General features: G+C 39.3%; 1 protein-coding gene across 1 annotated transcript in view; it reads left to right on the top strand.

Moving 5' to 3' along the window:
- The first annotated feature begins 2,798 nt into the window (after positions 1 to 2,798).
- LOC126379931 (dynein axonemal heavy chain 6) overlaps positions 2,799 to 17,623 on the top strand; it is a 48,516-nt gene continuing 33,691 nt past the window's right edge. Inside the window, exons 1-29 of the mRNA XM_050028948.1 lie at positions 2,799 to 2,949; positions 3,220 to 3,304; positions 3,517 to 3,604; positions 3,697 to 3,907; positions 4,021 to 4,162; positions 4,492 to 4,731; positions 4,917 to 5,134; positions 5,214 to 5,397; positions 5,483 to 6,054; positions 6,134 to 6,366; positions 6,882 to 7,030; positions 7,304 to 7,432; positions 7,659 to 7,765; positions 7,890 to 8,040; positions 8,768 to 8,977; positions 9,395 to 9,607; positions 10,069 to 10,215; positions 10,587 to 10,763; positions 11,073 to 11,327; positions 11,633 to 11,779; positions 12,077 to 12,330; positions 12,496 to 12,614; positions 12,930 to 13,103; positions 13,475 to 13,634; positions 14,048 to 14,193; positions 14,421 to 14,572; positions 15,425 to 15,617; positions 15,783 to 15,922; positions 16,584 to 16,769. Coding sequence (XP_049884905.1) covers positions 2,852 to 2,949; positions 3,220 to 3,304; positions 3,517 to 3,604; positions 3,697 to 3,907; positions 4,021 to 4,162; positions 4,492 to 4,731; positions 4,917 to 5,134; positions 5,214 to 5,397; positions 5,483 to 6,054; positions 6,134 to 6,366; positions 6,882 to 7,030; positions 7,304 to 7,432; positions 7,659 to 7,765; positions 7,890 to 8,040; positions 8,768 to 8,977; positions 9,395 to 9,607; positions 10,069 to 10,215; positions 10,587 to 10,763; positions 11,073 to 11,327; positions 11,633 to 11,779; positions 12,077 to 12,330; positions 12,496 to 12,614; positions 12,930 to 13,103; positions 13,475 to 13,634; positions 14,048 to 14,193; positions 14,421 to 14,572; positions 15,425 to 15,617; positions 15,783 to 15,922; positions 16,584 to 16,769 — 5,280 coding nt within the window. The 5' untranslated portion in view covers positions 2,799 to 2,851. The remainder of the gene's footprint in view (positions 2,950 to 3,219; positions 3,305 to 3,516; positions 3,605 to 3,696; positions 3,908 to 4,020; positions 4,163 to 4,491; positions 4,732 to 4,916; positions 5,135 to 5,213; positions 5,398 to 5,482; positions 6,055 to 6,133; positions 6,367 to 6,881; positions 7,031 to 7,303; positions 7,433 to 7,658; positions 7,766 to 7,889; positions 8,041 to 8,767; positions 8,978 to 9,394; positions 9,608 to 10,068; positions 10,216 to 10,586; positions 10,764 to 11,072; positions 11,328 to 11,632; positions 11,780 to 12,076; positions 12,331 to 12,495; positions 12,615 to 12,929; positions 13,104 to 13,474; positions 13,635 to 14,047; positions 14,194 to 14,420; positions 14,573 to 15,424; positions 15,618 to 15,782; positions 15,923 to 16,583; positions 16,770 to 17,623) is intronic.

The following is a 17,623-nucleotide window of genomic DNA, read 5'->3' as shown; positions in this document are numbered from 1 at the left end:
GTCCCATTCCTCTTGGATTGCATCTTGCAGCTGGCTAAGTGTTTCTGGGGCAGGATCTCTTGCTCGAATTCGTCTCTTTAATTCATCCCACAGATGTTCAATGGGATTCATGTCCGGGCTTCTTGCTGGCCATTCCATAATAGAGATATCGACTTCGTTAAGATAATCTCGTACGACGCCCGCGGTGTGAGCCCTAGCATTGTCGTGCATGAATATGAAGCCGTTGCCAATAAAATGTGCATAGGGCATCACATGAGGCTCGAGACACTCTTCGACGTACCGATGACAGTTTAGTGCAGGCAGACGTGGCCCAGACACGAAAGCAAGCTCTGTCTTACCGTCGGCGCTGATTCCTCCCCAAACCGTCCACGAACCGCCACCATAGCTGACCTTTTCTTCAATGCAGCATTGTGCATAGCGTTCTCCGTCTCTTCTGTAGACCTTGTTCCTTCCGTCGTTACCATACAGCATAATTTTACACTCATCAGAAAAGAGAACTTTACTCCACTGTAGGTATGACCAATTTAGGTGCTCACGTGCAAAGTTAAGGCGCGCTCTTCGATGGTCTGCAGTTAATTTCGGCCCATTTGCTGGCTTATGCGGTACCAGTCCACGATCCTTCAACCTTCTTCTAATTGTAGAGTCACTTACAGCCACCCTTCGTACAACACGAAGCCGCTGCTGCAGTTGAAAAGCGTTAAGGCGTCGATTTTTTAAAGAAGTTGTTACAATAAATCGATCATCTCGCTCAGAAGTGACCCGATTCCTGCCAGATCCTGAACGGCGCGTGAACAAACCAGTCTCCCGATAACGTTTATAGACTCTATGAACAGATGACAGGCTTAGATGCAGTCTTGCAGCCACAACACGCTGACTAAGGCCAGAATCCAGCAATGCCACAACTTGGGCGGCTTCTGTGGGCGAAGTATCCATACGTTTTAGAAAAAAAACCTTTTTTCAGACGTCCCAAAGTCAGAGTATTGAAATAAAAAACAAAAAGTTTAAGGATAGGCGCCAATTTTTAGTTTTTAAACGCTAAATGTACTCCAACCCTAAACACACATTTGTCTCAAAACAGTGATTCATTTCGTTTATAAGATAAACAAATGAAATTCTAATTTTGAATTTAGAATTTTCGCTTATTACTGTAATGGCCAAACTGCCAGCTATACATTTATGTATTTTTTTTCATCGTATGAATTCTTTTTTGTGTTAAATTCGGACAGAAACAATGAAAACGGAAGTGTTTCGATTTTTTTGATGAGAAGTGTATAAAAATCTGTCAATAAACAATAAAAATATAATATTGACTTGGACACCGTCACACATTGGTGTGGTTGGTAATGAGCAAGCAGACTTTCTTGCCAGATCCATAACAAATAGTTCCCAGTCTCACCCCATTAAAAATGTTTTAGTTCCTGATTCTGACATCGTAGCTATTGTCAGGACAAAGTTGAAAAATGAATTTAATGAAACATGGCAGGAAATTATTCAAACTAAAGGCAAATGGTATGCCGAAATTAATAATAGTTTATCAACACCATGGTTTACAAAAGGTACTCTGTACCCCGGTAGAAAATTTTATTCAATTATATGTCGTCTTAGACTAGGACATTGCCGTTTTAATGCCCACTTAAATAGAATCAAAATTCTCACATCACCTACTTGTGATTTCTGTAACTCTGCTGATCAGACTTTGCAACATCTTTTCTTTGATTGCAGTAGTTTCACTCTTCCCAGATTGCTTCTCATAGACCGCCTCCTGAACATATATCGTACAGCTGAAGAAATCCCGCTCTCCCTTCAGCAACTTCTCAAAAACAGGGACTGTTATAAGCCCCTCTATGAATTTGTTTTAGCAACTTTTGGAGATATTTGATTGTCTAAACATTCTTTCTTTCTTTTTGATTATTGCTTTGAAATACCTTGAATTTGAATATATTTGTGTTCTTTTTTACGTTTTGACTTTCTTTTCTTTTGTGTATCTTTTGTTTTTGTTTCAATGTTGTGTTGACAGATGTCAGCCGACATACGTTTTGTTTTGTTTTAGTGTTTTAGTCTTGGATTTTACCCTTTGCCTTTCTTGATTACTTGTAGTTGTTATTGACTTATGATTTTGTGACTTGGCTTCGGCCTTAATTTTGAAAACAAACTAAGACTTGGCTTCGGCCTTAATTTGGAAAACAATATAAGACATGGTTTCGGCCTTAATTTTGAAAACAAACTAAGACTTGGCTTCGGCCTTAATTTTGAAGACAAACTAAGACTTGGCTTCGGCCTTAATTTTGAAAACAATATAAGACTTGGCTTCGGCCTTAATTTGAAAACAATATAAGACTTGGCTTCGGCCTTAATTTTGAAAACAATTAAAGACTTGGCTTCGGCCTTAATTTGAAAACAAACTAAGACTTGGCAGTTGGCTTCGGCCTTAATTTGAAAATAATATAAGACTTGGCTTCGGCCTTAATTTTTAAAACAAACTAAGACATGGCTTCGGCCTTAATTCTGAAATCAAGCTAAGAATTGGCTTCGGCCTTAATTTTGTAAAAATACGCCAGACTTGGTTTAAACCTTCTATGAATTTTATAACTAAAAATATATAAATAAATATAACACATGACTTGGCTGTATGGGCTATGATCCCTTTGCCTGTCCTACGGACAAAATAACCAAAAAAAAAAAAATTAAAAATTGTTTGTTTTGCTGTCAGGATTTATTGAAAATTGTGGAGAGTTGTTTCCTTGGAAACTAATAAACAGTGTATGAAAATAATTTCAATACTGGATTTTTATTGTTAATGCTATGTATATTATTACTTTATTATGCATAATGTCAACTTAAGACATTAAGAATGGGTGAAACTGCTAGACGAAGTTTTAGATACTCTACTTTGCCGGCTATCGAAACTTTGCAGAGAAATGTACGGCCTGTCCCGACGTACCATAGCAGGTAGGTTACTGCATGGTTACCTATTCAGTTTTCGTCATTGAAATGCTCGTTACCAGTAAGTAAATCAATTTGTATACCAAATGAATACCTGTATAGGTACTTCAAACTTATGAAGAATTTATTCCAAACATACTGCCCCCTTCTGTTTTGTATCTTTTGAAATTTAGTCCTATCAATATTATAAAAAATAAACAAGCGGTGAATGTATGTCTGTATTTGACATCCAACATTAAATCCAATTATCCAATGTATCATCATCTCCATTTCCAGGAAACCCCGTGATATACCTTTTCATTTACCACACAGAAAACTTCTTGACAAAATTGAATATGTTAAAAAGGAGCCTGAGCCTTTGGTAATTTAATTTTGTTAGTTTGTTAATAATTCAATTTCCACTAAATACCTATTACAAAAACTTTTGTGTATGTACACAAGATGAAAGTTGCATGAATCAGTCTATATAATTCATACTATATTTATTTGTATAATGCACTTTTTTGTTGTTGTTTGTTTGTAGTTTCTTGTTTGTATTTACTTTATTTTATCTAACTGAAAAAATGATTGCAGACTGGTTTTACTTTTGCCCAAGAAGAAAGGTTTAGAAAAGAGAGAAAGCCTGATCATTTAAAACTAGAGGCATTAGTGAAAGATGAGCGTAAGTAAAATACATAGTAATAATATACTAAATGCAATTTAACAAGTATTTCTTATGTGTTGCTAGGAACTAAATAATGTTCTTGTAAATAGCTAAAAAGAAAAGGATTAAAATCAGAGTATCTGTGAGTGAGGCAGACCTCAATCTTGAACCAGTTGAGATAGATCCTTTTAAAACGAAGCCAGAGGTATCATCCCAGAAGGAAGTTATTGATTTCATTCGGTCTCATCCAGAGCAAGGCTTTCTGTATATGATATATGCTGTAAGCCCAGAGAATGTGTATTTTACTCCATATTATCTGAAGTAAGTCAAAATTTTAACTTTATACCTAGTTAGAATTGTTATAACAGTAATAGGAATGTAAATGTAGATACAACAACATAAATGTAAAATGATTGATACATGTTCTGTAATAGGGTTGTACCTTATGATCAAATTGACAAGAAGAACTACTTAACTATCAGTCCATGTGGAGTGACTCACTACACAAATGAAATGGTATTTACCAAGTTGGCAGATTGGGAACAAGAATACACTATCTTCGTGAAGCTTACGGATGTAAGTTAGAATACTAATGTTATTGTACTAAGGCCTGACTTAGTATAGGTTAGATGGGCAAGAGCGCGGTGGTAGCGCGAACTTTCGGAAGGGTAAATGGCGAGTTTGCGCAGCTAGTGGTTTTGCTTGCGAAGTGTACTTTGAAATTGGCGAATCTGTGCGATAGCACAAGTCCTAGCCCTGCACATGATTACTAGTATGTATATACACTCACACAATAGTAGTTTTTAAATGCACAGAGACAATGAATTTGAGTAGAAGCTCCATTTAAGTTTTAAAATGCCCTTCTGTTTGATAAATAAGCAAAAAATATTTCATTCTATTTTCAGATAAAATTTTTCAAAGTATACCGCTATTGGAAGGCATATTATGTATGGAGAAAGTCTATTGTGTTTAGAAAGTACAGCAAAATGCGAATGAAGTTGTTTAAGAACCTGTTCATACTCACACCAGTCCTAGGGAAAGCCTTACTTAGTATTCAGGCCATGGTCTGTGAAATGTACATGAAAAGCTTTGCCGATTTGAGTAGAGATATGGATACAGCTTTCTTCTACTTCTATGAAGTGCAGGTAATATTAAGTTTGATAAATTAATAAGAATGTAACTTTGTGATATATCTATGTAACAAATGTGGCTGCAAGGTGGCTAAAAAGTAAGAAGAATTTACTTTTGGGTCTGCTCTCTCCATTCAGCCTGTAATCACAGGCGTGAATTTATGCATAATATAATAAATAATATAACATGTTCTTTACAGATGAAACGTATTGAGTACATTAGAGACAAGTTAACTGAATATCGTTCTGTAGTGCTGGATGTGATCACACAAGCTTGCCATACTGCCCTCTATATACAAGGGTTTACGTATGACGATCGCCATGTTCCACCATTTCAGATTATTAGGGGTAAGCCCACTGGAGGCATGTCTTATACAGAAAAAGCTAATAAAAGGAAATATTGCGAGAGACTAGCTTGGTAATTTTCTTCTTTGAACATGTTAGAAATGCGTTGTTTTAAACAAATAAAAACTTCATAACTAATTCAATATTTACAGTTTTATAAAAGTTACTGACTACATGACTAATTACATGCTATATCGCCTAACAAAGAGATCAAATGCAATGATGGCTGGCATGTTACGCATCCACGTGAAGTACACTCCACCGCAAGAGCTGCTAGAGGGGACTGCTGTCGACGAAGTACTTGAAGTGATACCGCGCCCTGAAGACACATGCAAGGTATGTTGTATATTAAACAAGATGTAATTTTTTTATACTTTAAGTAATTATTAAATATAACAAAATGCTTAAATACTTTTTGTAGTGGGCTTTGTTCCAAGTGGATGCCTATGTATTGCCAAGTGGTGAAGTGGAACTAAATCCTAGTGGAGAAATAATATCAACATACATGGAGAAGATGACTACTTACTGGGATGAATATGTCAGAAATTTTCAAAATTTTTTGAATGAAGAGACTTTGCAAATTTTTGTTCAGCCTACAATAATGGGGAAGCTAGTTGAATGGTCCGCAGGGGAGTCGCCTAACTTGTATTTCTTGATGAATCAAGACAAGCAAATGTTGGATGACATCGAGTTCATTCCATATGCTCATAGTCATGGTTACGAATGCGTCTGGATGTTCTTGACACGCATGCAATGTTTCATGGACCATTACAGGGAGGCTCACGAGATAGACGTAGAAGATATTAAAAAAGAAAGAGATGTTAATGAGTTTAAAAAGCTTTGTGAGAAGTTGATGAAGCAAATTGCGGTGATAGAAGAAGTTATTCCTTATCAACCGCTTGGACTGATATTTTTGAGCTTGTGTCCATTCCAAGAGTTGTTCAGGCCGCAACCGAGACGATTGTTTGAAGTCGTCGTTAATGTGACACCAGAGTAAGTACATAAGTCCTTTGGTTGATGTCGTTTGTTGCATTTGAGAGAAAAAGACTAAAAAATGATATTTTAATTACAGAATTGGACACGATTGTATTGAGGAAATACTGAACGGTATCGATAATATAACGGATGATATCACAAAGGAGCCGGAGACGGCGGCTGAGCTGGTGGCCTTCAACTTTATGTTGGACGGACTGGAAGCGCGCGTCGCCTTCCTGGAGGAGCGCCTCGAATATCTTAGGGAGTTGTACGACCTGATGGGAGAATTCAACTGTCCCATACCGCCCGACGACGTATCTGAGTATTTAGGTTACTTATTACCTCGTTTCCAAAACTCATCATTATCATCATTGGGTCCGCTTACCTAACCTGAAAATTTGACAGGTCCGGTATTTTTACAGAAGCGGCTGCCTATCTATCTGACCTTCCAACTCACGAAGGGAAACCCAGCAGAATATAAGTTAGGTCATATGCCTCCGAAATGCATTTTTTGGGAATGTGGGTTTCCTCACGATATTTTCCTTTACCGCTGAGCACATGATAATCGTTTATGATCCAAACATGAATTCGGAAACAAATTCGAAAATCATTGGTTTAGGCCTATGCTGGGATTCGAAGCTGCGAAAGTGAGAGTCAAGCGTTCTACTACGGCTACCAGAATGGGAATGCTACTTTACTACATGCTTCTCCTCTTCGGCCATAACATGTTGCGCTCAACATTCACAAGCTGTAGCAGTGTGGTATGCACGCAGGATAGCACTAAAAATACCTTTTAATGACTGTTAAAGTTAACTAGTTATGATTTGAAAATGTTTAATATACAGGACTTAGTGTTGCGTTGGGTACATTACGAACCAACGTGGACGCCCGGTTAGAGACACGCGGTAAGCTCGCAGGCATGTTTGCCAGTCAGATCGGGAAGGACATCATGGACCTCATGACCGACGTGAACGCGCTCAGGGAAGAGGTCGCGGTTGGTATTGCTACTCTCTTCTTTTAACCCTGTCTTTTTCTCTCGTGTACGTAGTGACGTCTCATCAACCCTATTGAGCCGCCAAAGGCCTCTGACATGGTATATCCAGTTGCCCGACTACATACTCCTAATTCAGTATTATTAGTCCTATTAAACGTTTGTCGAATGTTTAATCGTTTGTTATTGACAGGTCCGATTATTTACAAAAGTGAAGGCCAATCTAACTAATGGTTTCGTAGAATTCAATATCATTCACATTGTAATCTTTTCTAGGCGCCATGGTTTTACGATGAAAAATCGGATATGGAGAAGGTTCTGGAGGCTTTGGACGAATTGATGGAGAAGCTACAGGCTTGTGCTGCGAGGGATAAACAAATACGAGAATGGCAGAAGATATTCAAAGTAAGCTTGGGATACCTTATAATATTGGATGCTTGGATGTTTGGACTTTGGATTCGACTCGTGTGCACAGGGTATTAATGACACTGTCTATGACAGGAAGATTGAGATTGTTCTTGCGAATTCGTACGAAGGGAAAACCTATCCAAAGTGCGACAGTTCAATTGCGATGCGATTATGTATTATACGATGATGAATATTCACACTTGCACATCTGATTATGTTTTAGATCCCTCCTGCCAGACTAGAACAACTAGATGAAGCAATAAACGATGTGAAACTCAGACAAATGCTTTGGAAGTCATCTAAGCAGTGGCTGGATTTGTACAATTCCTGGTAATGTAATCTAGCTTTTAAGACCCCACCTTTTCCCAGCTCTAGTATATTTTGTCATCGTACTGGACCAGGTTTTACTATGTCTTAATTTATTTTTGTTGACGAATAATCTTGTTATTTTCAGGTTTGATGCACCTTTTAATACATTAGATGTTGATGAAATACAAGCTACAACTATAAACTTTGGTAAAATATTTAATCAGCTAGACAAAGGTTTACCGATAAATAAGATAGTACCAAAATGCAAGAGGACTATAGATATTATCAAAGAAAAGGTAGGTAACTCTACTTAATTTATGTGCGATTAGTTAAATAAAAACTTTGATTGATGCTACAAGTAGAGATTTCAAACCCGAAACTCTTTCTCGAGATTTCGATATTTTAATTTTAACAATCGCGGGATTCCGTATCGGGGTTTGTAATACTCGTAGTTTTAAACAAAACTGCAATTGGCAAATTTCCTATTGATATATCTTCAATTTACCTCTATCATATTCTGGAGCTGTAATTACTTACTGGTAGGCTCCGAGAAAAACGGGTTAACGGCTAAGGAGATGTAATGAGATTTCTTTCATTATTTTATCAATTTGTGTTTACTTATTATGTTAGTGAATTCAATGAATGTTAACTTTGCATTCAGTTGAAATCAAATATTTCGTTACGTACATACATATTAGTATTGTGCATACTACAGCCACATGCAGCCACTTTTGATACATAGTCCTAAGGTGGTGGTGGTGGTCGTTACGTTATTTATAAATAATAAACAAAAATAAACAGGCAATTTGTTCAGACTGCCAACGAAAATCTGAACACCTAAATTTAAGAATTAGAATGTACTAGACTAATAAATTAATAAACAATCGAAACAATATGATCAGAGCAATAATTTCCTCGTTCCTTGTTTCACCTGAGTAAGATATTATTCAATTTTATTCCTACAGAAAATGTGTTATTTGTGTCTCGTCACCTCAACCCTCAAGAAAATATTTCACGTTTTAGTTGCCAGTGATGTCATATCTTCGGAACCCGGCGCTGAAGCCGCGCCATTGGGTGCGCATCGAGGAGATCCTCAAAACGAGGTTCTCGCCGGAGCAGGTGCTGACCCTGGCGATGTTCGAGGAACTGAAGGCGTTCCAGCACGCGGAAGAACTAATGGAAGTAGCGGGCCAGGCCAGCTCGGAGGCCGGCCTTGAGGGCCTGCTTAAGAAGGCAAGTCTTTTTTGTCTTGCCTATTGTGTCCCACTGCTGACCGAAAGTCCTCCCTTATTCTACTGTTCCCTATCCAGGTAAATGTTACCTCAATTCCTTCTAAACGTATGCCTGCCTCTGAAGCAAAAACATAGAGGCACAAATGTACTTAGTAAATATACAAGAAGTATTTTAGTTTGCCTTTTTCAGAGAGGCACTTTATTTAATACAGCCGTGAAGTAAACCTTTTGTACTGTATTCCAACAAAGCGGGGTGGAGAAGAGACGAGCATATCAGCTAATCACCGCCAGGGAAAGAGCTACAGACTGTCTTTTCTCGGTCCCTCATGTACGGAAATTGATCTATTCCGCATTGCTCCGCTCGACTCCTCTCCACGCTGCTTTGGTGGAAACCGGCCGTGACTCTGCTAATGAACAGGTGGAAGAGTTGTGGGCTGCACTGGAGTTCCCTGTGATAATGCACAAGGACCAGCGGGACGTGTACGTGCTGGGAGGGTTGGAGGAGGTTCAGACTGCGCTCGACGAGAGCAACATCCACATCAGCACCATCCTCAGTTCTCGGAACTGCGGCCCTATCAGGAGCAGGGTCGAGGAGTGGTTCAAACATCTCGAGCTCTTTGCCAAAACGCTGGTAAATCTTTACTCACTTACATATTTTCAAGCCTGGGATTACGGGTTATGGGGTGGACGAGCCATAATAACCAGAAGGCTACTTTCAACCACTTTTGATAAGAAGTTCTAAGATGGATATTATGTTGTATAGCGACAGTGAAAAATCCCCTGGTTTTCACATGCCCATCAGATAATGAACGTGTTAAGTATTTTTTTAATTATCGTATTTGGCAGCATACATTACAATAGGGTTTGTCCGGCCATACTACAATAAGTAAATAGGCAAATCTACAATAAGTCACGAAAAAAATTATACAAAAAAGTCTATCGTGATCCTTAAACCTTCATCTTTTTGTTACGTATTGGTTTGTACTCCCTATTTCAAACAATTTCCTAGACCTGAATTTGGAATACCACAATGACGCATCTTTTACAAGATTGTACCTTAAAACGTTGATTTGCTGGTGCTTTGCTTAACAGGAAGAGTGGACTCAATGCCAGCAAACGTGGATGTACTTGGAGGTAATATTCTCGGCCCCTGATATCCAGCGACAACTGCCCAATGAGACTCGGCTCTTCACGATGGTCGACAAGTCATGGAAGGACGTTATGAGAAAACTACACAAGGTTTATACTAATACATATTTATTAAAAGTTTATCACCTATGCCACACAGTCCATTGCTCAGAAGCAAATAATTAAAAATAATCAATCTCGACTACGTGGTGATAGATATTGATAGCCTTTAGTAGCGTGAGTTTGAGAATGTTATTTCGAAACAATGGCGCGCAAAGTCAGTTTTAGGCTGACTCCATTAGGTACCTAAAGTTTTAGAGAAAAGGTATCTTATGAATAGGAAATATATCAATTTTTAATCATGTTTTTGTTCCATGTGGCTTTTCTAGTTATATAAATATTTACCATAATTACCACAAAATCTTTAAACGCCTTTTGTATACTTACATATTAACTTATTGTTTATTACGTTTAACACGTAGGTGCCTTTGGCAATGCCGGCAGCCACCCAACCAGGTCTATACGAGGAGTTTGTTAGAAATAACGAAATGCTGGATCAGATTATGAAGTGCCTTGAAGCGTACTTGGAAACGAAGCGAGTTGCTTTCCCGAGGTTCTTCTTTCTGTCCAACGATGAATTGTTGGAGATATTGGCTCAGGTAATTCACCTGTTTATTAACTGGCATATTATATTGCATTAGAAATAATAACTGCGTTTGTTTCGTGTCTGTCAGTTCTACAGATTTTACTTCATTTTTCGGGCTATATATCACATACAGTTGGTGACGGTAAACTTACTATCATACCCTGTAACAGTAGGGATGTAGTATGCTACAAATTGAATCAACGCGTTCCCCATTGCCAGTACTATTTACCAACTAAGACACAAAGACGAAACAGACAAAAAAATATGTGAAAGACAGTCTTGACAAACTCAACATTAAAATATGTTATGTTTACAATTATAGACCCGTAACCCACATGCCGTGCAGCCACATTTGCGCAAATGTTTCGATGCGATCGCGAAATTGGAGTTCGGCGTAAAGTTGCCTGAGACCGAAATGGTGATGACGGAAGATGGCACACTCATCGAGAGGGAGATGTCGTTTGCCACGAGAGACGCGCTTCAAGCCCGTCTGGCCAAAACCGCGAGACAAGAAGAACTGACTACCGACATCATAGCCATGCTATCTCCCGAAGCAGAGAGAGTCAACTTGGGCAAAGTACGAGATATTTAGCACTGATAATTGTTCTATAGGGTTATTATTGACCATACCTTTCACAGCCATGGATGCTGTAAATCATCTATACTGATTGCAATGGACTTGGCTTTAACATACTAATCGCTAGTGGTGATCCAAGTCACCAAATGAAGCTGTAAAACGTTCATGGCTGTCAAAGGGTTATTAGTGTACGTAGTATCTTGTGCACTAAGGACAAGACGAAACTGCCAGTTTTGTATGATCAGGCTGCATTGTCATGGACATATATTGAAAACAAAAAAATATTTTCCGTTTTATAATATTAGGGTCTTAAGGCTCGTGGGAACGTTGAGGACTGGCTGGGAAAGGTGGAAGAGGCAATGTTCGCGTCTGTTAAGCGGTGCATGAAGATTGCTCTGAAGGACTACACCGCGCACCCGCGTGTTGAGTGGGTTCAACTACACCCCAACCAGGTTTGTTACATCTGAGTTTAAGTCAACCATTCGTAACTGGAGTCAGGCTTTCTTTCTTCACTCGGTATTGGCAGAGTTCATACACATATATAATGACTTTTAGTAGTTTCCATGTTTTTTACCTATTGGAAATCTGTAAGGTCTAGTAATCAAGGTTTATTATCCAGCCTGAAGTGTCTGTCTTGAGCATAGGCGTCCCTTCCATTTTGTTCATAATTTATTTGGAGGGGTTTAGATAAGTGACAACGTACCACGCCAATGTTACAGATAAAATAAACAAATACGCTTTTATTTCAGGTAGTACTTACCGTCTCGCAAATTATGTGGGCTAAAGGGGTCCATCAGATATTGGAACTTGACGCGGTGTTGCGCATTGATTTGGGTTTGATCAATTATGAAGCTAAATGTATAATAGACTTGAACGACCTCGCTGCTTTGACACGTCAAGACTTAACTTCGCTGTTCCGAAAGGTGCTGTGTGCCCTCATTACAGTAGACGTTCACGCCAGGGATACCATAACGCACATGGTTGCGAAGAAAGTACGCCACGCGTGAGTATTTGTCCTATACTGTTTTAGGTCTATAAATTTCTTATATGTTAGGAAATAATTGAGTGTTTTGGCCTTTTAGCCGTAAAAACGTCTTATGTAGCGTTAGATCTCAGATATCTTTCCTCTCTGGCCCTGTTCTTTTTCACACTGTCGTCCTTTCCACAGAAACGACTTTGAATGGCTGAAGATGATTCGATATTATTGGGAAGATGATATAGACAACTGCGTGGCTAGGATGTCTAGTGCGATGTATATTTACGGCCACGAGTATCTAGGCGCTGGAGGTAAGTGAATCGTTAATGCAAGTATTATAAGTTGTTTTTGTAATGCAATACGAAATATAGTACTTAACTCATGATTAGTGAATACAAAACCTTAGAATGTTTACTTATCTTCCCTGCCATATCTTAGGGGTGTCCCGTTACCTGTTGGTCACTCTACTAGCTTCCAGCCCGCGAGTTCGTTCGCTTGGACTTCTTACAGTTTGATAATAAAAGCACTGTTTGTGTTTTAACAAATTAAAGTTCCGCCCGAGATGATGTGCGTGAGTTAAAGTGTTTCTGTTTATTTTTTAAGTGATATCTACAAATAATATTCAGGTGTCCTGGTAATAACCCCGCTGACGGATCGTTGCTACTTGTGCCTGATGGGTGCGCTGCAGTTGGATCTGGGCGGTGCCCCCGCCGGGCCGGCTGGCACTGGCAAAACTGAGACCACTAAAGACTTGGCCAAATCTCTAGCTATCCAATGCGTCGTGTTCAACTGCTCAGAAGGTAAGCATGTCAAACTGATTAATTCACATTTTTATTGTCTGAGTGATGCTATTATAATACAGTTTTGTCAAACATTTTATTTAAGGTGTTTTCTAGTTTCAAACCAAGCTGCCCTGTGATATTGGTGTTTGTTACTGTTATACATATAGGATATATGGCGCCAAACAGATTGTTATAATACTACCGAAAATAGTGCGTTCCCTGAGCCGTTAAATCATCATCATCATCATCAGCCATATGACGCCCACTGCTGGGCATAGGCCTCCCCCAAGGATCCTATTAATAGGCACAAACAGACATCGGGACAGTCATCTCTTTTTTAAGTATGTTAATTAGGGTATTTGTTTGAGATATATTTTTTTGCGTTTCAGGACTGGACTATAAGATGATGGGTCGCTTCTTCTCTGGTCTGGCAACATCCGGCGCTTGGTGCTGCTTCGATGAGTTCAACCGGATCGACATTGAAGTGTTGTCTGTCATTGCGCAGCAACTCATTACCATCAGAAACGCCAAAGTTGCTAAAGTCTCACGGTAAGCTTTACAGCTAATATTTGTTTGTGTTTACTCGTAGTATCATCAGTAAACTGAAGGTATTTACTAGACCAAAGAGGCTTTCCTTAGGTAACATCGTCACTTATTTCAAGAGCCCCTAGTCAAGTGACAAATGTCCATATTTCTACAAATGCTAACGCAGTTATAATCCGTACGAATGAAATTAACCACTTTGCATCAAGGACGATGCGTGACAGCGAGTCGTCTTGATTCGCGCGGGTTATATGTTAGTGAGTTTAGTAGAAATAGTAACATTTGCCACTTGCCTAGCCCCTCATACAAGATTGCGACACATTTAAATTAGCGTTTGACTACAAATCTTAATGGAAAGTTTTGGGCTTTTTGGGATACATCGTAAGTTTTACTCAAATTGTATCTTAACTTTCCAACAGATTCATGTTTGAAGGGCGAGAGATCAAGCTAGTGCGAACTTGCGCCGCGTTCATTACTATGAACCCTGGCTATGCGGGTAGGACAGAGCTGCCGGACAACTTAAAGGCCTTGTTCAGACCAATTTCTATGATGGTACCTGATTATGGTGAGTGTCTTTTTGTCATTATTTGCATCATATCAGCTTTTTTAACGTCGATTATTTAAATGGTTATAACAAGGATGCAGTATGATTGGTGATCGGATTAGTTATTGTTATCACAACCACAGTGGCTAAAACCTCATTTCACCCTATCCTATTTATTTAACTGACTATTATTTTCATTTAAAAAACATTAAAAAAGAAAATGTCTAACCGGTATTTTTTCTATAAAGCGCTCATTGCCGAGGTTATTCTCTACTCTGAGGGTTTCGAATCGTCAAGAGGACTAGCGAAGAAAATGGTTCAGATGTACAAACTGTCCAGCGAACAACTATCAAAGCAAGACCACTACGACTTTGGCATGCGAGCCGTCAAAAGCGTGCTGGTTGGTAAACGCATGAGTCGTATTAGTAGCATTCGTTATCACCAGATGTATATGTATGTATGACGCCGCTAGTTGAACGGAGCCGTTTAGAAAAAGACTTGGCTGTTAATTAAACGGCGAATTAAACTAGATGGCTGCGTTGACATCACGTTAATTGTATACCTGCAATAAAAGTATTTTTAAATGAACGGTCACCGTTACTAATTAGTTTACACTACATTTTACACTTCGTTCGTTAATTTGAAATTATGGTCTGTGATGAGATAATATTGCACGTAAATAATACAAGTTGATCATTAGACGTCTAGATAAAAAACACAATCTAAAATTTAATTTAATTTGTGTAGTGCTTGTAGTAAATCGATTGATAATAAAACTCCTGCGAATCAACTAGACTCATCGCCCGTACACAACCCTCTTGACACGATATATGTAGTTAATACGCACGACTTAGGTCAGTCGGGCTTTGGACGCGTCTTCGTGCGTATTCGCCTCGTGCGAAAACGCAGAAACATTCTCAACTTTCCAAGTACTATGAATGTACATACACTGTCATAGCTCAGTATTTGTAAGTTTACGAACGATGCAAATTCGTTTCCAAAGTGCTACCCTTAGATATATATACTCGAGAGCATCTAAGTCATAATTGCAAAAAAATTACGATAATAAATTAACATCACATTACTCAGAAGCTCTGACGTAATCTGTCGTTGTTAGTTTACTTTCAGTTTGCAATATGATATTATTGCACCGGATGAGCGACTTGTTGTCAATATCTGCAGATGACGTTTGACACGTCGAGTCGACGATTTGTAAGCCCTTTAAGATATAATTGCACAATGCTCTGTGAAGGTGATGGCGGGAGCGCTGAAGCGCGCAAGTCCGGACCAGCACGAGGAGATGACGCTGCTATGCGCGCTCAACGACAGCAACCTGCCCAAGTTCCTGGCCGCGGACGCCATACTGTTCGCGGGGATCCTGTCCGATCTGTTCCCCGGCGTCGGTTTGCCCATCCGGGACTACGATGTCATGATAGGCTGTATCAGTAAGTGCAACCCTCACTCGGAAACTCAGGAAATCTAAGGCATGTCTGAACATCATCATCACCAGTCATCTAAACTGACTTAGTCGTCGCTATTTATACGACCAATATCAAATTCGACGATAACGATATGGTAAGGATTTTGTAGAATCATTATTTATTTTACAGCGGAAATACTACTTGAAAAGAAGCTTCAGGTGGAAGCCGCTCAGATCCGCAAAGTGATTCAATTCCACGAGACTATGATCGTGCGGTGGGGCGTGATGTTGGTGGGGCCCACCGGAGGTGGCAAGACAGTCGTCTTACATGTGAGTATTTATTAAATACACATATATTTTTATTGCTATTAACATGTTTAGTTTGCCCAGAATTAGCCGTGGTAGCCCAGTTGTTAGAACGCTTGCCTTTCTCTTTGAGGTCGCAAGTTCGAATCCAGCACAGGCCTAAACCAATGATTGATTGATTGTCGAATTTGTTTTCGAATTCATGTTTGGATCCTAAATGATCATCACGTGAGGAAACCCACATTCTCGAAAAATGCATTTTCGGAGGTATGTGACCTAACCTGTATTGGGCTGATTTTCCCTTTGCGAGTTGGAAGGTTAGACAGTCAGTCGCTTCTGTAAAAAACTGGACCTGTCAAATCTTCAGGTTAGGTAAGCGGACCCTGTGAAAAACGGGATAATTCTAGGGAGATAATGATAAGTTTGCCTAGAATTACTATAAACTTTATTTATCTATGGAAGGCAACAAAATGTTTCAATATTATAAAATGTCTATTTACGCTAAGTGAGGCTTTGTCAAATTGTAAAGACGATAATTTTGACTAATTAAACTCGTAACTATGATCGTTGAGCACTTTCAAATCAGCACTTCCTAAAAAACAATATTCTTTCGAGGCATTTTGTAGTCTCAGCGAGATTGTTGGAATAGTGCAGCAGTACATACATTTGTTTTTGTTTTCCGTAGGTCCTTGGAGGTACATACGTTCGCATGTGGGAGAAAGAGATCCCGGGCCCTACGAATCAACCAGTGCACATGTACATTATGAACCCTAAGAGTCTATCCATCGGAGAATTGTACGGCGAGGTGAACCTGCAAACCCTGGAGTGGCATGATGGCATCCTACCGCTGTGTTTGAGGACTGCTGTACAGGTGCGTTAGATATTGCTTGATTAATTTGACGACAGGACAAAAAGAATGAAACAAATACGAAAATAGCACAAACATGTATTATTGAGAGTAAAACCACCAAAATTATTATTTTAATAAAAAATAAATTATGGGGTTGATTGGGTTGGTAATTCACCTCACAAGCCACACATAGAAGAAGATTATTTTCATTTTAAATACACTCCGTACCTGTCTTTTACGCAACAAATTTGCAATGCCAGACGAGGCAGCGGTGGTGACGGCCGACTGGATTCATACAAACTGAACGAGTTACGAAGCACCACGCGCTAACAGACGTTATAATGATAACGACTTATATTACCTATCTGAATTCTGACGGATTTGAACCTAAATACCGCTGTACACGAACGTATAGCTAAGTTAACAACGGTTCTACCTTTCCGTTTTAATAGGAAGTAAAGTAAACCAAATCTGTCTTTATTTTTATGAATAATCAAAATCAGAATCTACTTAGTCTTTTTTGAGAGCTCCAAACAACCGTTGCGAACACTTTAATCCTGGTGAGGCTCGAGCATAGAACAAAGAATCATCATCATCATCAGCCCATTAACGTCCCCACTGCTGGGGCATGGTCCTTCCCTATGTTTGGATAGGGAGATCCGGCCTTAAACCATCACGCGGGCCCAGTGCGGATTGGTGGTTATTAACGACTGCTAATGCAGCCGGGATCACCGGCTTAACGTGCCTTCCGAAGCACGGAGGAGCTCGAAATTAAAACTTTTTTTCGGTCACCCATCCTCTGACCGGCCTTTGAGAAAGTTGCTTAACTTCAACAATCGCAGACCAAGCGCCTTTACTGCTGCGCCACCGAGCTC

Source organism: Pectinophora gossypiella, chromosome Z (assembly GCF_024362695.1).
Source record: "Pectinophora gossypiella chromosome Z, ilPecGoss1.1, whole genome shotgun sequence".
In the NCBI taxonomy this organism is placed as follows: Eukaryota; Metazoa; Arthropoda; class Insecta; order Lepidoptera; family Gelechiidae; genus Pectinophora; species Pectinophora gossypiella.
This window is presented reverse-complemented; position numbering and strand designations above follow the sequence as displayed.